The sequence below is a fragment of the Pistacia vera genome, unplaced genomic scaffold, assembly GCF_008641045.1.
Source record: "Pistacia vera cultivar Batoury unplaced genomic scaffold, PisVer_v2 Contig182, whole genome shotgun sequence".
In the NCBI taxonomy this organism is placed as follows: Eukaryota; Viridiplantae; Streptophyta; class Magnoliopsida; order Sapindales; family Anacardiaceae; genus Pistacia; species Pistacia vera.
This window is the reverse complement of record NW_022195917.1, coordinates 231,802-253,134: the sequence shown is the minus strand read 5'-3', so window position 1 is coordinate 253,134 and position 21,333 is coordinate 231,802. Positions and strand designations below refer to the sequence as shown.

Here is a 21,333-nt window from a genome sequence, read left to right as displayed (position 1 = left end):
GGTAAACTTTAAAAATTTATGAAAAAATCCATTGGTTTGCTAATTTAATTAAAGACCCTAATATATAAAATGACAAAAACACCCATACCACCTGCAGTGCTAGATTCCGGTCACCACCGCCGGAATCTGGCCGAAAAATTTCGTTACGACACAGACTGGTCGGATCTGTATCGTAACGCGTCACTAAGGCCTTTTCCAACTAGATCCACCACGGATCTGGCCAGAAAAGGCTAGATCTACGGCCAAATGTTGCCATCAACTGTCGGAAAACGTAAAAAAAAGTCCATCTTTGGTTGTCGTTGACAGCCAGATCTGGCATTTTCCGGCCATGTGGATCTGGCTGGAAAAGGCCAGATCGGTTAACTTCCGGCCATTTCTGGTCCGCAGGTAGGCCGTTGTACAAATTCTGACTACCACCGATGGTGGTTGCCGGAATTTGGCAAGTATGGGTTGATGGGGGTGTTTTTGTTAAATTTTAAACTTTTTTCTGGGGGTATTTGATGAAATTAATAAGCTTAAGGGGTCTAAATGTAATTAAAAAATATAGTAATATTTCTGGAATAATGTGTCAAACAATATTTGGGGAATAGGATTGGGAATATAGATAAAAATAATAAACCAAACATGGCCATTAATATTACACTAACAACACTCTCTCACAACTCTGACATGACATCTCATAATTAGTCAGTTCACAACGGATCCCACATGAGTCTCACTAATTAATTACAAGCTAACCAATTGCGAGCTGTCATGTCAGAGAAGGTTGTTAGTGTAGTATTACTCGTCTTGAATAATACTACACCAATAATCCTCATGACCCTGACGTGACAGCTCACAATTAGTTAGTTCACAATGGGCCCACTAATTAATTACGAATTGACCAATTGCGAGCTACTATGTTAGAGTTGTGAGAGAGTTTATAAGAGAGGGTTGTTGGTATAATATTACTCGTCCTCCATTAACCACCATCAGCCCATCTCCTCCCCCACCACACACAAGTCCTTATGGTGCAAACATACATATGCAAAAATTAATTGAATTACATCTGCACCTAAATTCTTTTATATATACATCTTTGACTAAGCATATGTATCATAATTCAGTGACACCTGTAATAATGGTTCGTAACATCTTGACTTAAAAGCTTAGAGTGATAGTTAAGCTTCCAACAACCATACTTAAAATTAAACACCACCCACGATCATAGCCAATAAATATAACATTAATACATATACATGCTTAAATAATATTTTAGTTTTGAAAACAAAGAATATAAGGAATTATATGAAAACACGTTTGATTAAAATAAGTTGAAATGTTTTTGCGTGTAATGTTAAAAGTTAATGTAAAATTAGAAAACAAGAAAAATGATCCCAGTCTTTATATAGTTTTTAACTTCTAAAACAATTTTTGCATACTAAATATATTTTCAAATATTTTTGAATTGTAACTTAGTTTTTCAAAATTAAATTTGAATGCAATAGACTGAAAAAAAAAAAAAAAAAAAAAAAAAAAAAAAAAGGGTTATTAATTGGCACTTAAAACTGCAGCAGGAATGTCCCGTCCCCCTCTCCAAACGCAACTAGTCGTGGCATCTGTCCTGGTCCTCCTGGATAATTTATGTTTTCTAGAAAGGAATTATCTACAAATCCAAAGGCAGTGCAATAAACCGAACCCTTCCCGGTACACGTGAAGAAACACAGAGCAAACGAAGCAAAAGAATGGAACCAGAAGATCAAACCCTAGCCCAAAAACCCGAGAAGAAGAAGTCACAGCACCGGCTATGGCGGATACTAATGAAAACCCAAGCAACACAGCCCAACTCTCCAGACTCGAGTGAGTCAAATGACTCGGACTCAGAAGATGAAGATGAAGCACGCAAAAATTTGAGCTTCAAAACATCGAGTCCCAGCTCGCCAATGAGCCCTCCACTATGGTCCTGTTCAAGTACGTTTTTTTATATCAATTTGAATATAATTTCAATACCCAGTTCTTGGATTTTTGTTTGTAGTAATAGCATTTTTTTGCTTTTTGTTGTTGTTGTTGTTGTTGGTTTCATTACATAAGGGTTTTGAGGAAGATGGGTGAGATTGAGAAGCTTAGCCGGCAAGAGAGCTATGAATGAGATTTTTCCATTGACTCCTGTTATGTGCAGAGTGGGCTCGAGACGAAGCTTCAATTTCAACTGGGTGTTTTAGTTTTTGCAATTTGTGTTCTTGTTATTGGTTTCATGATCAAATTTTGATCGCTTAGGGTTTATGGTTACCCGAGAAAGTATTAAGAGAAAATAAATGGATTCATTTGAAAGGAGGAAGTGTATATCGTTTGGGGTTTAAACGGTGAAAAAGATTTGAATTAAAGTTTATGTGTTCTATCTACTGAACCTTAGCTCAAATGTTCGCTTAATTGAGTAACAGATGATGTTTCGGGCTTTCTTTCTTTCACCTTTTTTCGTATGTTGCAACTAGGAAGCAGTGATGGTTACTTGAGGTATTTTTTCGATAATTTGCTGTTTTCTGATATTTTGTTTGTTTATAGATTTTGAGTTTCCTCTTGTCATTGCTTTAATGGACAGTTTGCTTGCCCTCTTGCAAAACTCGTTTCTCTTAGTATAAGCGTATCTGTTTCTCCAATGTTGAAAATCAGTAAGTGTACCTTCTGATGAACGATACCCCCAAAGCAAAAAAATAAAAGGGTGGTCAGCTAAATTTTAAGATTTTGATATTTTCTTGTTATACATGACTGATACTAAAGCTTTGGATATACTTAAATATTTTATCGTTGTGTATGCTAGGTAGTTTCTTGCTGATTCTTTGCTTCAACTTTGCAGACCTGAGGCATTTCTGGGGATTGGAAGATTTATGAAAGAGAGTTTTGATTATCTGGTGGGTTCTTGTTTCATTATGGATTTTGAATTACTTTATGCATTTTTTATGGATTAAACATAGTGATCATAAGAATTCTCACTGGTGCTATTTTTAGTTATTTTCCTAAAAAAAAAATTCTGATAAAAAATAAAATAATAATAATAAGCTTGCCGTTCATCACTTTTGACTGGCTGATTATTCCAATAATGTATTACTAATGACAAAATGGCTCATTAGTTCATCGTATGGTAGAGATGATTGTAGGCCTTGCAATTCAGAATGGATATCAATATTCTACTTAGTGATGGTGTTTTTAGGACACTGTTCCTTTTTGATGCATCATCTAATGTTTCTACCAAATTGGGTGATAGGATAAACTTTTTCAAACTTCTTGGGGATGGAAATCTATTTTTGAAGTGGCAATGCATTTTGGAAGTTCACTTGCAAGTTTTCATCTTTTCCCTGTGGCAAATTAAGTTCTTGATACTTCCAGTCAATTTTGCATATATGTGGAATCAAGGGATGAAAATATATTCCATTCTTTGGAGTTCCTTTAACTAATAGTTTTTAAAATTAATGACTAGAACTTGTTCTGATGCAGTCTGTCTCACTTTGGTGTGACTACTTGAGATTTGTGCAAGAATATGATCCTCTATACGTGAATTTTCACCTGATGGTATTGCGAAGCAAGAAATCTATTCGGCGTGCTATAACTGCTGCTGGTTTGCATGTTGCTGAAGGCAGTAAATATGGGAAGCATACAGGGAATTTGTGCAAGCCATTCTCCATACCATAGATGAGACCAACATTAAGGTAAGAATTTATAATATATATATTAGAAACTTATTAGAAAAGTTCCCGAAGGATGCATTCTATTTCAATTCACTTGTTATTAAAGTCTTATTCCATCCTACTGGTTTGGTATCATGGTTTTAATGCTTTTGTGGGTCTTCCTTTATATTTCCTAGACCATGCTCAAGTTGCATGCCCTGTTTATTTTAGGAACTTTTTTTTTCTTTTTGTCATCATTAAGTATAGTTCATAAATTTTTTTTCTTCATTTCCCTATGAAGTGCTATGGTACCAAGAAAAATTATCTGTTTTCAAATTATTTTTGGAATTACTGCTGTTTTGCAGGAAAAAGAAAACAGGTTCAGCGCATCCGAAGTATATTTCACCGTCAGTTGTCTGTTCCCCTTGCTACTTAAGGTCAACTCTTCTTGCCTACAAGTCTTGGGAGGTGGAAATGGGACTGCTTTAGATGTTGAATCAGGTATTTAGATGGGATTCCTTCTACTGTTGCCTCAGCATACCAAAAGGCATTGGAGATGTATAATGCTCGACTGATTTTGAAGAACAGATTGCAAGGCAGGATATATCTGACTCTGAAAAATTTCAACAATTCGCGGTATAGTCATTTACTATCAGATTTTGTTTTAGACAGCTAATAATAATGCTGGGCCTTACATATACCTTAAGCATTTAGGTTAAGTGGTAACTTAATATGATATTAAAGTAGAGGCCATGATTTGAATCTCCCATCTATTACATTCTGCTGTATTTGGTTGGTCTTTCTGTCTGAATTTGGACTTGGTTTATGTAACACCCGAAGATGCCTGTTTAGAGCTTAATACCATTGTTGTGCCTTACCTTTTCAGCTTAGCTTTTAGGTCAAGTTGTTTATCAACAGAATTGCTGTTCAATTTCGTTATATTTCAATTTCGGTGGTCTTTCTTGCTTCTATATAAGTAATCTTTATGTAAACTTGGGTCTTCTCTTCTCTTCTTCTTCTTCTTTTCCTGAGGTGGGGTTGTATAAGAACTTACATGTGGCAAAGGTTATTTTTTTTCCTTCTTTAAAGTGTTAATACTATTATTTTAATTTGAAATGTTTGCAGATCTACTTGAAGTTTGAACTTCTTCTGGAGATCTAGCCCGTGTTCAACTTCTCTATGAACGGCGATTACTGAGTTTCCTGTATCAAGTGATCTCTGGCTTGATTATACTCGCTATTTGGATAAACCTTTAAGGTTTTACCTCATATTTTCTCTTTCCAATTCTTTATGTTTCAGCTATTTGTAATTTTAGCAATTAATCATCTCCTTTTCCCTTCAGTAGGAAATATTGTGCGGATGTTCATTCCAGGGCTAGGAAAAATTGTCCCTGGGTTGGTGATCTTTGGGTTCGATCTTTGCTTGCTTTGGAACGTTGCCATGCGCCTGAGAAAGAGATCTACTGTAAGTTTCAGTTGTTACCTTCATCTGTTAAGAATTATCAGAGATTTTTATAATTAGCTTAAGAGCATGAAGTTTCACAAACTTTAGTGTTGGAATTTCATTCTGCTCCTTTTACAAATACAGAGGTACTCTTGTTGTTTAAAAAGATTTTTATATCATATCAGGTCTTTGAGAAGTCCCTTCTATGCACTTTTCCGACCTTGAGGAGGTAAAGATATTCTTTACTCTAATTTGCAGGCTTGACTTACTGCTTTTTTTAACTTGTTACTGTTTCATTTAGTCTATGCATTAAAGATCTTTGTTAATTGGGCCCTCTTTGTTTCAGTACCTAAACTTATTCCTCACTCGAGTGGATGGGTTGAGACGAAGAATCCTTTTGCCTGGAGCAGAAGAGATGCACTGAATTTTTCATTGTAAGGGAAACCTTTCAGGTTTGTATATGTATACTGTTTATTTTCCTTGTTAAAATTGTTTTTACTTAATGTCAGAACTTGAAGCTTCTCAAAGACATTTGTATATCTCTATTCATGGTGAATTTTGGATGAAGAAATCTTGGACCTTGTAGCTAGTCTACTCTTTCAGGGTCCAGGCATATATCTTTGACGAATGTGTATCAAGTGCTTCTACCCTTAGATTCTGAAGAAGTCTATTAATAAACTTCACTTAGTGTGCTGTATAGTACCATTATGACCACTTATTATAATGTACATTGCATAGTCATACTCCAAGATGGCTTTTGCTAATTGCTAATTGTTACCTTTGTTAGTTGTTTTATCATGGATAGTGTCATTTGCTAAAGATTTCTCATTCGGCATTGGAGTGCATGCACAGAAGATATCTTTATGGATCTGTGAATTTATAAAATTTGCATGTCATTTTCAACTGGTACACCGTTGTTGTATAAGGCTGTCTTCAATATTTGTGTTATAAACAATTAGCCTGATGTCTCTTAGTGTACCATCGAAATTGCAGGCTCTGTATGATTGGATGTATTATATATCCTTGAATACTTAATTGTGCAGTTTCTTCCTTTCAGCGGGCATCAGATTACTTATCTCAACAGGAAGATAACGATGTTTTGCTGCATTTGTATGCTTATGGGGCTCGTTTGGAGCTAAATTTGGAAAAGATCAAGCTGCAGCCGTGGTGTTTGGGAGAGCCTGGTTAAGATCTGGTTTGACCCATTCATCTTTTTCTCTTATCCTGTATAGTTCAATATGATTTATTTATGATTCATCTTTGTATTGTTTCCATAAAACTTGCTTTTTGTCTGTGCAGCGGGTCAATGTTGGAAGCCTGGCAGGTTATATAGCTATGGAAATTGAATTGGGTCATTTAAATGAACTAGGTCCATCTATAGGAGATGCTATTGTAAAGATTTAGTGGGACAGGTTCAGAGGTATAATTCTTTTACACTGCTGCTTTCAATTATTCTAGATTGATTTATGGACAGAATTTGAATTTGAATGTTTTTAAACTGTTTTTCTTTCTCCCTTCTTCTCAATTTTTTCCTTTTGAAAATTGTTGCTTTTAGTAGTATACGTGCGGCTCTATTTAATCATTGATATTTGTCATCTGGAATGCAATCATTTCTTTCTTTATTTCTTTTTGTTGCTGATGGAAGTTAAAACCAGACAAAAAGTATAGTATGAGTTTAGTTTCAAGGTTGTTAAAATGTTGTTTATCAGTAGGCATTATAGGGATCTTTGAACTCTTAATTAGATCATGCTCTGCAGCTGGAATTTTTTCTGAAGCACCTTTCAATGGGTCAACCTGTTTACTTGGGCACCAGAATCACAATGGTTTAATAGTTTTTGAATAATTTTTCCAAATCATACTAAATAATATATGGCAGTTTCTCTAGGGGTCAGGCTAATTGAAAATCCATGACGTTTTTTTCTAATTTCTGTTAACGTTGGAGTTACTGATACTCTGATGGAATTATGGCATATATGAAGCAAGCACATTTAAACCATAGGTAGCAGAGTAGTTTTTGAAACACAATAGGCTGATATCTTTTTCCACTTGGCTTATTTTTTCCAATATGTTTGAAGAAAAGTTTCTTAAGTCAAGCTTTACTTTCTGAGTTTCATGTCAAAATATAGTATAGGTTAAAGAAGGCTTATTGATGTAAATAATTTATGTGACCTATCATATAGTCATCTAAGTTCTCTCTTTTCCATGATCAATTTAGGATTTAGTTTGATAAAGACAACCTTGTTATTTTCATCTTATCTTGATTGGCCTTACTATATTTAATCGGATTGTTTGCCAACTATCTGCTCCTGCTCCCGCTCCCATTCATATTATATGATCTCATTGATGATCTCAGTACATCATCTAAAGTTACTGAGAACTCTTGCTTCTTGATTTTATGATATTGAAAATATTGTTTTGGGTCCACAACTCCAGGGTGACTTGGTTCATTTGTTATGTACTGCCTTTTGGATCTGTTGATATATTCCTTTCCTAAAAAACAGAATTATTCAGGACATATGCCACAACTGGTTGCGTTTTGAGAGGGAATACGGGACACTTGAAGATTTTGACCACGCTGCACAGAAGGTACACATTCCTGCTGCAGTTTTAATTTATTTGTTTTAAGTGTCAATTAATCACGTATTTCTTTTTTCAGTCTAATGTATATAATGCATTTGCATTGCTATTGAGAATTAATATGTATAGATTTATTAAAAAACAATTGAAGTGTTTAACTAATGATATTTTAGCTGGTTCCGATGTCTGCATTATCTAGTAACCATATGTGCTTGACTAAATGTGCCATGTTAGCAGTTGTCTTCGATGACATCAAATGGTGTGCTTGTAAGTGAGTTGTGTTTATGTGCCTCTGTACATATTTTGACCTCTTTGCTTCTTGTCAGAGCTTAAATACTACTGGCGGATCATTGCCTATCTGTTTAAATTTTTAGTTTAAGTGATAACTTAATAGAGTATTGTAGCAAGGTGGTCCTCACAGTCTTGTGTTTAAAATCTCTCTATGAGATTTGGGCCAGTTTAGGTTGTGATTTAAAAATAATTTTGAAAAACTAAGTTAAAATTAAAAAATTTAAGTTTTATCTCAGTATTTTAAATATTTGAAAATATATTTGGTATTCAAATTTGTTTTTCAAAGTTGAAAACTATAGAAAGACTGAAAAATTATATTTTTCTTGTTTTCTAATTTTACACTAAATTTTAGGATTATATGCAAAAACATTGTTTTGAAAACATTTCAACTTATTTTAATCAAACGTGTTTTCATAAAATTCCTTATATTCCTTGTTTTCGAAAACAAAACACTATTTAAATTTACACCAAATGGGCTCTTATTTAGAATATGTATATGTATTTATGTTATATTTATGGTTGTGATTGTGGGTGTTCAGAACACGAGATTTTGTTAATTTTTAAGTGTAGTTGTTGGACGCTTAACTATCAATTTAAGCTTTTAAGTCCAGTTGTTACGTAACATTGTCAAAGATGTCACTGAATGAGGATGCATATGCTTAGTATTTATTGAATGTATGCAATCCTTGCTATTTTAACTCAATGCATAAAGATGCTTGTCTTTGCTCCCTTTCTCAGGTTACACCCCGCTTGGAGGAGCTGCAGTTATTTAGGTTACAGCAGGAAGCCAAATCTGCTCCTAAACTAATCGATCAGAAAGAGAAGTCGTATAAGAAAAGTGATCATGGAAAGAGAAAAACAGATTCAAACATAACTGACGAAGAGTCTCCAGCTAAGCGGCAGAAAAATACTGCCCAAAACCCAAAGAAAGTGCATGGGAAAGAAAAGGGACGAGCACAGAACTTAACTAAAGAAAATGAAGTAAAAGAAGCAAAACCCAAGTTTGAAGAGCATCCAAATGACCAGCACATCAAAGACTCCACCACTGGAAGAGCCAAAGTATACACTGACGAGTGTACTGCATTTGTAAAACACCTTAACCTCAGGGCAAGTAGAGATTCTCTCGCACTTCAGAGAGAGATTGCTTTTCTTCTTTTTCAACACTGGATAGGCAAATACACAGAGATAATTTTGATGGTTTTAAATTTTTTCAGGCAACTTCTGAAGACCTGAAAAAATTCTTCAGCGATGTTGGTGGGGTTGAATCTGTTCGAATTCTGCAGGACAAGTTCACCGGAAAGTCAAGGGTGTGACTATGTTTCTCTCATTCATTATTTGTCAATGTTCTTAGTGTTTTATGCTTCAAATGAAAAAGGGGAAGCTATCCACTGGACCTTCCATGTGCACATCAGTCTTACAGTCAAATCCTAGTTTAACGTTACCTGACCTTTAAACTTCAACCTGTTTATGCATAATGTGGACTGTTGTACCACAGAAATTAGCCCTAAGAAACTAATTTTAATGAGATTGGGAGATCAGCATGGCTCATGGTGCAGGGAGATAGAAACTGCTAAATGCAGTCCATTCTCTTTGATCAAATTTCTCAAGGGTGCTCACTGAAACTTCAATTCCATTTCTTCATTTCATGCTGTCAATCAATCATTTAGTTCTTATGCTTTTGCTGTTAAGATGAATGTCCTTTCCAGAGACGATTATTCAGTCTCAAATAAACCTGCAGGAGGGTTGAATTCCATAATTATGGTAAAATTGGTTAATTTTCATATGTATAAAGAGTCTTAACTGTCTAAGAGCATATTTTTCCATTTTGATAGCAAGTGATATGCTTAGGAGACTCAACCATAGTCCCATACAGATTTACCCATATTCCAGCTTGCCCTTAAATGTAAAGCATCTTTCTGGGACCATTACATACTAATTTATAATATCCTCTGATCGAGTTTTGAAGGGCCTGGCGTATGTGGATTTTGCCGATGATGCACACCTTGCTGCAGCTATAGGAAAGGACAATCAAATGTTTCTTGGGAAGAGGATAAGCATTGCACGGTCAAATCCGAAGCAAAAGAGAAAGGATTCTGCTGATCATGGGGCCTCTGGAGAACATGGTAGGCTAAGCAGAATTATGTTTCATATTTGTTATTACTTGTGTGTGTTATTTATATGCAATCCAGTCTATAGACGTTTGCATGTTTGTGTTTCCCACTCCTGCATTTTATTTTCTTACTCCTTTGGGTTAATGGCAGCGCAAAGTAGTAATCAGACTTTCAGGGAGTCTAGAGCGCCACACTCTGCTGCTATTAAACGTAGTGATAACATTCAGCTGAAGGGTAGGAACACATTTGCAGTGCCAAGGAACGTCAGACCACTTGGTGTGCCCCTGACAAATCCAAAAGCCGGGGAAGTGGAAGATGAGAAGCCGAAGTCAAATAATGAGTTCAGAGAAATGTTCCTTAAGAAGTGAGGTTCGTTCCCGGGGTTACATGTTACAAGTTAACTAGAATAACACAGTAATTGACAAAGTTCTCTTTCGTATAAAACTAAAGGTTTTGCCTTAAATGTGTTTCTATAAACACACTTATGACAAATGATGCCTTTTTTGAGGACAAAAAATAAATGTCCTACTGAGATCAATCTATATCAGTACCCTTCTCGTAAATTTTCTTCCAGATATGTCAAGTTTATACCCATTTTATTCAAAAGGGTAAAGTTCTAATATGTTTCCTGTGGAACATATATTTCATCCAATTTGTGGTGAGGATAGCCTCAATACCTTATCCCAAGATTCAGAGAAATTTTAGTCAATTAGATGGTTATCAAGTTCTTTTTTATGTGACAAATGACCAATGGTAGAGGATCCAACAAGATCATGAAAACTATTACAGGTTGGTGGTCTATTCTTGGTCAAAAATAACATTGAACACTCACAGTGCAACTATTAGGTTCTTGCGTTTCTGTACCCATTGATTCTAGTCTAGTGGAGAATCCATTTTACTATGTCATAGACAAAAATCCTAATGCAGAAAGATGGACCACTAGAGCACTATTGAGCTTGTGTTCTGAAACAGCAATGGCCTTGCAGCTATCTCATGCTTGTGAAAAATGTGAAATGTCTTTGGTCTGGAAAATGGGAAAATAATATGAAAGAATATGTCATCTGCTCGCCCGATTAAAATTTCTGCACATTTATGTTGTCTGTTTTGAATAAATGTCCGTATCTCATATGATTATGTTTGTTTCACTTAAAACTCTTTATGACTCTATTAGATGATTTCATAAAAATTCTCGTAGAATCAAGAATGAGGTTTTTACTTTGTACATGCTAGATCATGAATCAGTAACTGCATCCAATATTCTAAAAAGACCTAGTTGTTTCACTTTTTTATTTTCAGAATGGAATTTTACATAATCCCCATGAGTAGGATTAAACGTTATTTCATGGTATTTGTATGTGATTCCTCTTTATTTTTAAGCAAGTCTTTGAGAGGGTTTAATTGATCTATGAAATTATGTTTCGTTTCCTTTATGTATTAAGGCATTTTTCTTGTTGATATTGAATAAGTGAACATATGATGTGATTTTCATGATACTGTTAAACAAGCATATGAATAATATAACTTTTTCATGGAAGGGCATATCACTTCATTTTCTCTATGTATTAAGGCATTTATATGCCCTTCATTTATATGCACCATTTTTCTTTCTTTTTTATATATAATTCATAATGGTTAAGGGCCTTTAGGCAGCAAGACCTGCAATAGATTTGGGCAATCCACCAATCCCCTTGAATTAACTTGCTCTGCGGATGTCAGGATCAGGGCTCTCACAAGCGGGAGGTTGTTGAGAGCTATTACTGCTACTAGAGGGGGTTTACTGATATAAGCTATACCTCAAGGCTTTAGATGATTTCCTCGGTTTATTTCCTAATCTAAACCTAATAGCCCAAATCATACAAAAGCCTTGTTGGCATGCAAGAGCCCATCAATTAAACTAGATAGGGCCCACATTAATATTAAGTTAATTGATATATAATTTTTATTTAATAGCTTTTGGAGTTTTAAAAAAAACGCATGCAAAAAAAGGGACCGCGTACACGGTGCAGCTACTTAGTGGCTTAAGACTAATGCTATAACCACCTAAAGTTATATACCGAATTTACGTATCAAATAACGTGGTAAAATCTTAATCATTGATTTATTATCAATTAATATTAATCAATAATTAAGATTTTATCACGTTATTCAGTGTATGACCTTCGATAGCTCTATCATTTTCGGTGGCTTAATGCTTGCTTCTCCCCACTTTACCCAACATGCTTGTCGTGGCCGTTCACTCCACCTCGAAGTTTCAATAAACCCACCGTTTAGATGATTCTAGTTGCTGGTCTACAATTTCGAGCATTCCAGGCCCTCCCTCGGAAAACCTGCCCCTAGTACCATAATACAAATAATTAAATATTACATTAAAGTAATATAAAATTCTTACAAGTGATTCCATTGTGTATTTTCTTTTCCGATTACTACCTACTTCTGTTCTGTTCTTTTCTCTCAACTCTTTCCATCTTTACAACTTTTATCTTCTTTTTATTTTTATTTTTATTTTTTGTCTTTACAGATTGGTTTCCAAGTTGACGTGTACGTTTTTCCTGTTAATTACCATCCTTCCTGCTTAAGAATTCCAAAGTCTGCAGCTATATATTTACTATATGTGTGTGTTAATCATCTTTTCACTAATGGCCATTAAGTACATGTTAATTCTATATGCATCATCCCTTGGCCAAACTGAATTAATTCACTCTCAATTACTAGTTTAGTTACATGCATCTATCCCAAGGCCAAACAACTGTCTTTCATTGTTGATAAAAAGTAATCAATTCATCAAACTTTAGATATTTTTCAGGTTAGCTTTAGCACCATTTCTTTGACGTGATTTGATTCTTCATTATGGAAAGTCGTTTCACTATTTCAGTCCTCAAGCAAGACCACTCGTCCCTTCCTTGGCCCTCATTTCCTCTAAAGAAACTGATATTTTTTTTTAAAACCATAAACAAAGTATATTTAACTTTGTCAGAGGTGTTGCAGCGTGACTGGTGTCCTCATCTTATTTCTGACCGCTGCACCACTCTGTAAGACTGTAACCAAACAAATATGATATAATAATACTATCTATAGTCTATACGAGCAGGAGTAGTATTGTTTTGACACATTTTTCACGAAAAAGGGTGTTCCTGTCATTTCATTATTCAATAGAATTGAAAGTACTGCTTCGTTTGCTATAAGAAGCAACCAGAGCGCCTTCAGTTTTCCTCACAACTCCATATTTCTTCTACAACAATGGCTAATATTTCAAGTTCCTCTCTCATTTTCACTACAGCCACTCTTCTCATCCTGTGCACCCTCGCCAATGCTATGCAGCATCCCGGCCTCATTCTTACTCTTGTCAACAACTGTCCCTTCACTGTTTGGCCAGCCATTCAGCCCAACGCCGGTCACCCCGTTCTTGAACGCGGCGGCTTCCCCCTCCAGAGCCTCACGCACCGCTCCTTTCCCGGCCCGGCCCAACACTGGTCCGGTCGGATCTGGGCCCGCACCGGCTGCACACACTCCAACGGTTACTTCTCGTGCGTGACAGGTGACTGCGGCCACCGTTTAGAATGCAACGGCCTAGGTGGGGCCACCCCCTCCACGCTGGCACAGTTCAGCCTCCACCACGGGCAGAAGGACTTCTCCTCGTACGGCGTGTCCCTCGTCGACGGTTTCAACGTTCCCTTGACCGTGACCCCACATGAAGGCACAGGTGTGTGTCCCGTTGTGGGTTGTCGTGCCAACCTTCTTGCCACGTGTCCCGACAGATTACAGGTGCGATCACCGCCGGGTCACGGGACGGTCGTGGGTTGCAAGAGCGGGTGTGAGGCGTTTGGTACGGACGAACTATGTTGCCGGAACCACTACAACAGTCCACAGACGTGTCGGGCGTCGAGTTTCTCTGAGTTTTTCAAGCACGCGTGTCCTTCCACGTTTACTTACGCCCATGACAGTCCCTCTCTCATGCATGAGTGTTCCTCGCCACGTGAGCTCAAAGTCATTTTCTGTCACTAGACAGTGAGAGCAAAAGCTAGCTGTGGGTTTGATTCCCACTCAAGGCTTGTCTTTTGTTCTAGCAATAGAAGAATCCCACTTCATGAAATTAAAAATGATAAAAAAAAAAAAAAAATGTAAGCATCTGGTTTTCAATTAATCGTGGAGTGAGTACTGTTGTGGTGTGTTTGAGTGGGAATTAATGTAATCCGTTGATGTATTTTGTTCTCTTAATGGTTAAATATGTTATATTATGTGATTTGCTTAGACTTTAATATTTGATATTGGATAATTAATGAACTCTATGGCAAGTGTAAAAAGCAACATGTGCGGTGGGTAATGTGCGTTGCAGTTCTTTATTAAGCAAAAGGACGGGAATCTCTGAGGAAAGGTCTGATACGGAGCAGGGATGAGGATAGGGTATTGGTAATCCGTGTTTGGTAAGCCATGCAATGCACACATTTGAAGTACTTTTTTCTCGAAATTGGACGTCTTCTTTATCTCGTATTTTGCAGTGCTTTTCACGTGATTGGTTTGCCTTATTTAGGGCACATTATAATTTGTAGTACACTTTTTTGCAATGCCGAGAGAGAGGGGTGCTATGATCCAATATCGATGTCCATGAATTACCGAATCGGCCAATAGTCTCTAATGTCATCTCAAACAATAGGAGTTAGAACTTAGAACCCCAAGCAAGGAGGTTTGGGCTTTTTGGATTAATCCGAAACTCAACTACTTATTGATTTATTTGGGTTTTTAAAGTTTTCAGACTTTGAAGATTACTTAAAATATGTGTAAATTCCTCCAACATCTTGATTATTAAAAATAAAAAAAAATAAAAAAAACAATAGGAGTTAAGCATTATTTGAGATTTGATTTTTTAAAAAATAGATTAAAGGCATGTTTGAAGTTTTAAAAATAATAATGAATCTTTCTAAAATACAGAATTAGCTAAATCATTACTTTTTTAATTTTAGGCTTATCACCCTCACCTCCCTCAAACCTCCCCTCTCTACTGTTTATTGTTTGTCGTTAGGTTTATTGTTTTTGTCTTAATAAAAAACTCCCTAAACCCCGTATGTATATTTATATTAAAAAAAGCTCTTTAGGGCATTTCCAACCCAACGCCAAACGCGTGACACTGTTTACTTACACCAATTTGGTGTGATACTGTTCATATATTATAAAATGTATTTTATTTTCTTATTTTTGTTATTTGTATTTATGTTAATTTGATTATTATTTATATTAATATTTATAATAATTATATAATTAAAAAAATGATGAAAAATAAAAAAAATGATCGTAATGTTGAGCATCGATTGAAAATCAGATGGAAGTGTCAACTCTCGAAATTGAAATTGGCGTAGATGAAAATATCCGATTTCAAAATTTTCTTGTTCGACATAAACAAATCAAGGATACAGAGACTCATCATGCTCTTTGAAATGCATCAATTGATTATTTGTGGGAAGAATATACTAATTTGGAAAATTAAATTACTATAAATATAAAATTTTACTTTTGTGTTGTTATTTTTTTTTTTTGGTGGCATTTTATATTAGATGTAATGTTTTTCTATATTAAATGTAATATTTATTTTATTAAATAAATGTTTAATTTTATTAAATTAGTATAATTTTCAAAGTAATTATTATTTAATAAAAATATAATTCCTAATATTTAATTAATATATACAAAAATAATTAACGAAATAGATTAATGGTTGATTATTAATAGAAATAAAAAGAAAGAGAATATTCTTTTTTTTTTTTGTAATATTTGATGCAATGGGTTGGAGATGCAATAGTGGAATACACCAAAAATCACATCAATTTGGTGTGAAACTTCACCAATTTGGTGTTTGTGGTTGGAAATGGTCTTAGGTATTGAAAATTGTTCTTTATCCCTTGGCAATAAAACCAAGTTACTCTCTAACTCCGAAACCAATTAAATACCTTATTTATCCCTAATTTCACTAAAATAAAATATAAATATTTTGTAATGTTTTAAAAAATACGGCAAACGTATATACTTGAGGTTTCTTTTTTTTTTTTTTTTGAAATATTTATATACTTGTAGGGGTTTTATGTACTTTAATCTTAAGGAAAATATAGTAAGCCTAACCGATACTGTTACTGTTAACAAACGACGGAGAGGGGAGGTTTGATAGAATTTTTAAAATCTAAGGAGAGGTCAGGGATGCTATTTTAAACTCATGTGGGGTCACTTAGAGAAACACAAACCTCAGAGGAGGTGAGCGGTCATAAACCTTTAATTTTAAAACAAATATATAGACAATATAATTAAATTGCAAGAACGTGACTGTATATAAATATAATTTAGTAGTTTATGAAATTAACAAAAATAATAATCCCAATGTGCAATTCCGTGTAGTAAATTTGAATTATATATAAGCCCTTGGAATATTATTATATTTTTTAATTTCATATATCACGAGGTTTCATTATATGGGCAATACTATACTTACAACCTAATCTTACAAACTTTCTCTCACAATATCGACGTGATAACTCACAATGGGTCTTGCTTGTTCAATTGCGAGTTACTACGTCGGAGTTGTGAAAGAAAGTTTGTAAGATTATACTATGGAGCCAATCTTCATTGTTATTATATTTATGGCTTTCATATTTAATACAACATTCATGCTCTGTTTTAAAAATCAGACCGGACTGGTCGGTCGGACAGGACCGATAGCTTCTCCAGTCCGATTTAGGTTTTAGGGGGACTTTTGTAATATTTAAAAATTATAAGGGTTAATTGAATTTTATAGGAGTGTTTTGGACATATGTCACAAGTTTAGGGATTAATTAGTAATTTTTGGGGGCATTTTAAATGAATACAAATTTTAGGGACTAATTTAAACTTTTTTAGAAGAATTTTATAATATATTAAAATTTGAAGGATTAATAATAATTTTTTAAAAATAAAATTATTATTGACATCATCGATCCAATTGATTGGACCGATTAACCTATGACCTAGATAGTAAAATGGGTTATCCTCCTGTCCGGGTTTTGAAACAATGCATCCATGAAGGGGATAAAACTTTTGCTTTCAAGAGATCCAAAAAGTATTTAATTCGATATGCTTTATTGAGTTTAACAATAAAGTAGTGTTTTTTTTACTCTGACGTGTCTCTATGTGAGGAAAACTATCAAATAGTATTCCTTTTTGGGATTAAATTAAGATAATATTATTTAATCCTATCTTGCTTTATTGGCATGTTCATTAACGCCATTAAAGCTCGTACCTCTTTGGATTCTTTGTGGACCAAAGGCCCAATAGCATTTTGGTGGCCGTTCTTTTTTGTTTGCAAATACAGCACTTAAATAGTTTAAAACTACGTTTACTTAATCTTATTAACCATTTTACTATATTATATAAATATAATATATAGTATAGATATTATACATATAATACTTATATTATATCATAGGATAATAAGATGGTTAGTAAGATTGTGAGATTAATTTTTGTTTTAAATATCAATGGGGGCATAAATTGTTTATTCCAGATAAAGATTTGCTCTAATGGTGTGGTTTTCAGATAAAGATTGCGTGGTCTTCACGTCCACTCAGACAGGACACCACTTCTTTCCATGAATCCCTCCCTGCTTAAACAAGAATCTGGAACAAGATTTACATCAGTTCTTGTTTTGGCTTGATTTGGAAGTTCTGTGAAAGAATGATAACCGTGCAATTAGAGTAAAATAATATTTGAAGGTCCGTGATAAATGATGACTCTCCGTAGATTTTTTCAATCACTTGATCATTATTCTCGTACAGCAAACAAATTTAATTATTAACCTCTAAAATTTCAAAACACATCTGTTTCTCGATCTAATCATAAATAGTTTCATGTTTGTGTTTTCTTTCTGGCACTTGTCAGTGTTTTCTAATTTTCTATCCAACCAAACACTCAATCTTATTATTAAAAACTCCGAAAAACCAAACGAAGATCTCATAGTCTTGTTTCTTATTTTGCTTTTAGGTAATAATATCTTCACGTCCGCCATAGATTAACCTGGGGAGATGGAATGCGAGCGAGCTTGAAAGGGGGTTAGAATAAAATAATCCTTACAAGAATATGCAGCGGCGTTATTTGCAAGTTGATCTAGTTGACTATGTTGTTTGGCTATATAAGGCATGCTGCAGTTCGAGATTTGTAGTTGATTAAGAAATGAGATAAGATTAGGGAAAAGTAAGAGCAGACGGAAAACAGAAGAGAATTTGCGGTATTTAGTAAAAATATGAATAGAATTCACGTAACATTGTCTATTAATTAATATTTTTAATTACCCTCTCAAACATATATTGTGATGCATCATTTTATATAATATATTGTGTATATACATTTATAAGAGTAGTATTATTTTAGAAATATTAACTTTGTATATATATAATATTAGTATATAAAAAACACTCTCAAAATTAGATCATACAACATTGTACTCTACTATAATCGCATGTTTGGGGCATCATTGTATTGTGTAATAATGCTATGGACACCGAAGACTTATACCGAAATTTTACACCAAATGACATGTCAACTGAGTAGACGCAACCATGTAGCATATTAACAAATATTAAGTGAATGGATGATCGTTTGTGATTATTGGACGGTCATTTATTTTAAATAGACTTTCGTCCATGAGAACATAACAATGGACGGACGTCCACTTAGAATGGACGCCCATCCATGTTTTAAATTAAAAAAATTAATAACAAAAATTATGGATGCCCCGTTCATATATTTGGGCATCCACCTATGATGGGCGTCTATCTATAATTTAAATTAAAATATTTTTAAAACCAAAATCGTGATTCTGTAATGCCTTGAATCTTTCCTTTGATGAACATCCGTAAACAGCAGTAGGATTATCTTATGGTCTGAAATATTAACTAGTCAATACATATGTACAGAGAGCAAAGCTTTATTTTATCCACATCACATCTTGTTCAGTTAAAATCAAAAGCATCTAGTTTGGGAATTCTTCCAATCCTTTGATGAAACGAAGATCCACCCAATATACTTTTATCGTTGTTAAATTTTTGTTGACTTTTCATTGCATTGCGTTCATGCATTCTATGATTTTTATGTGTAAATTTTTTTAATTTAAACAATGGACAAATGTCCATCTAATTGAGATACTCGTCCATAATATATGGACAGGCGTCCATGATTTTTATTTTAATTTTTTTATTTTAAATAATCGTCTATAGTAAATAAACTCCCGTCAGTCCATTGTTATTTTGTTATGGATGGTTTGCCCTTTCACAAGCCGGCAGATGTTTTTTACTTTTAACTTAAAATTTGATTTAGTTATTAGAAAAAATACAGAAAAAAAAAAGAATAATTTTAAGTTATTAACACTAAAAGTATAAAAAGTGTTTTTTTTTTTAATTATTAGTTTAAATTAATGATTATTTATATATATTAAGTAGTTAATTAACTTATTAAACTTGGTATAGACAATAAAAATCTACATTTACAGAATGGACGGATCTTATGAGATTAAGGTCACTGACGACCTACACACACAAAGAATTAAGTGGAATTAAGCGTGAAGCTCACGGGGAATATCGATGTGGAGTCTACCATAGGCAAACCGACGCTCACGTCAGCAACGAGGTTGGAAAAGGCAATTTACTAAGGGCTTAGGGGAGGAAAGGTTACTGGAGTCTTGTTGGAGACTACGATACTTCTTGGGAGCACGAACTTTAAGAGAAGTAGGTGGTGATAGTTCTTAGAAGCAAGAACTTTAAGAGAAATAGGTGGTATTGAGATTGAGTGAATAATGAGAGGTTAGACCTCTGTTTATATAGTGAGCCTAGGAGCTTGAATCCTAGTAGAACTCTAAGTTTATTATGGTGGAGTTTCAGTAAAAAAGAAAATCCTGGTTCACTTGCATTTGTAGGAGTAAGAATCCTAATTCATGTAAGATTTAGGATCTTAGAAGAATTATGATGTAAGATAAAATAGGATGTCAATGAATTAGGATATGGATAAAACGCTGGGTTCATTGGAATGACCATGAGCCGATGGGTCTGAACCCAAGTGGGCTAATGGCAAGGCCCAATTTGGGGCTAGGCCTTAGTAATTTGATGATTCAACTCGTGAGTAGCTTAGTTGGTGCAATGGGCTAACTTGTACTGTGGATCTTAATGTTGACTCAACTAGAATTGGGTCATGGTCTTGAGCCATACAGTAAATGTTTTGTGTTGGGACCTGATGAAGCCTATTACGATTTTTTGCCCATATATTTGGTAAAAGTAAACGAAATAGTATAATAATAAGACAATTCGTTTTATGCATCAAAATTTACAAATAAAGTTTAATTTGTAAGTATTTAGTAGATGTGTTATGTGCATCTCAAACCATAAATTGATTAGAAACTATATTAAATAGGAAATACGAGATAATATATATATATATGTTATGCGGAGATTTACATTTGGGTAGTGCATTTCAGGTAAAAAACAAAGAGCGACCATTTGTGCTTTATTATGCATTGCCTGAATAATGTACGATGTTGACAATAGTCACAAAATATTGTATAAAATATCTACTATTATTTCGCACGACACCGTCAGTTGGGCGCTACTTGCGACATCCTTTGTCTTCGTGCGAAATTTGTGGACATATGACACACCAAAAGGCTAACAATTTCGCACCAAATCCACATAATTTTGCCTCAAATTTCATTTAAAACAAGACCCAAGTAATTTTAAACATGATTTACGCATAAATTGCTAACCACGAACTCCTCCAAATAGTTACTAAACGAGAAAAATGACCACTAATCCGTGAGTTAAAAAAAATTCAAAAAGTTAATCGATAATTGCAATGGTTTGTCATATTTGAATGTGAATTATGAATTGATTTGAGTTTTGAAAAATAATGGAATTTGGAGGAAATATGCAGAGTTTAAGCTTAGGAAGTTTCAACTATATATATATATTGGTGATTGGAGGTGTTCGAGCCATCTTGCGCGTACCTCAACTAATCTTTGGGGCTTTGAAGTGAACGATCGTGTAAATCCCCTCAGTGATCACTCTTATTAGTGTCCGAAGGGATTCGAACTCAAGAACTCATGTTGAACCCTTTTGCTATTTTACCATTATGCTTAGGGGTATTAGTCGAGCCACACAGGTAAAAGCTCGAGCTTGGCTCGGCCTGGCTACAATGTCGAGCCGAGTTCGAGCCTGCCAAATTTTAGCTCGATTTAGCTTAGAGCTCGAAATGCTCAATTGGAAAAACAAAAA

General features: G+C 34.5%; 1 protein-coding gene, 1 long non-coding RNA gene and 1 pseudogene across 2 annotated transcripts; all 3 read left to right on the top strand.

Moving 5' to 3' along the window:
- Positions 1-2,063: 2,063 nt before the first annotated feature.
- LOC116126654 lies at positions 2,064-2,873 on the top strand. The gene is made up of 3 exons (XR_004127511.1): positions 2,064-2,192; positions 2,579-2,648; positions 2,834-2,873. It is a non-coding gene; the product is annotated as an uncharacterized LOC116126654 (long non-coding RNA).
- A 276-nt stretch (positions 2,874-3,149) lies between these two features.
- Positions 3,150-10,526, top strand: LOC116126635 (annotated as a pseudogene).
- Positions 10,527-13,215: 2,689 nt separating this feature from the next.
- LOC116126680 (osmotin-like protein) lies at positions 13,216-14,313 on the top strand. Its single transcript, XM_031412361.1, has one exon. It carries the CDS (start codon positions 13,301-13,303, stop codon positions 14,063-14,065), a length of 765 nt encoding a protein of 254 aa, XP_031268221.1. The 5' UTR covers positions 13,216-13,300; the 3' UTR covers positions 14,066-14,313.
- The last annotated feature ends 7,020 nt before the right edge of the window (positions 14,314-21,333 follow it).

Excerpts from the sequence above, each read along its gene's own strand:
- LOC116126680 (XM_031412361.1), top strand. The coding sequence starts at position 13,301 with ATGGCTAATATTTCAAGTTCCTCTCTCATTTTCACTACAGCCACTCTT.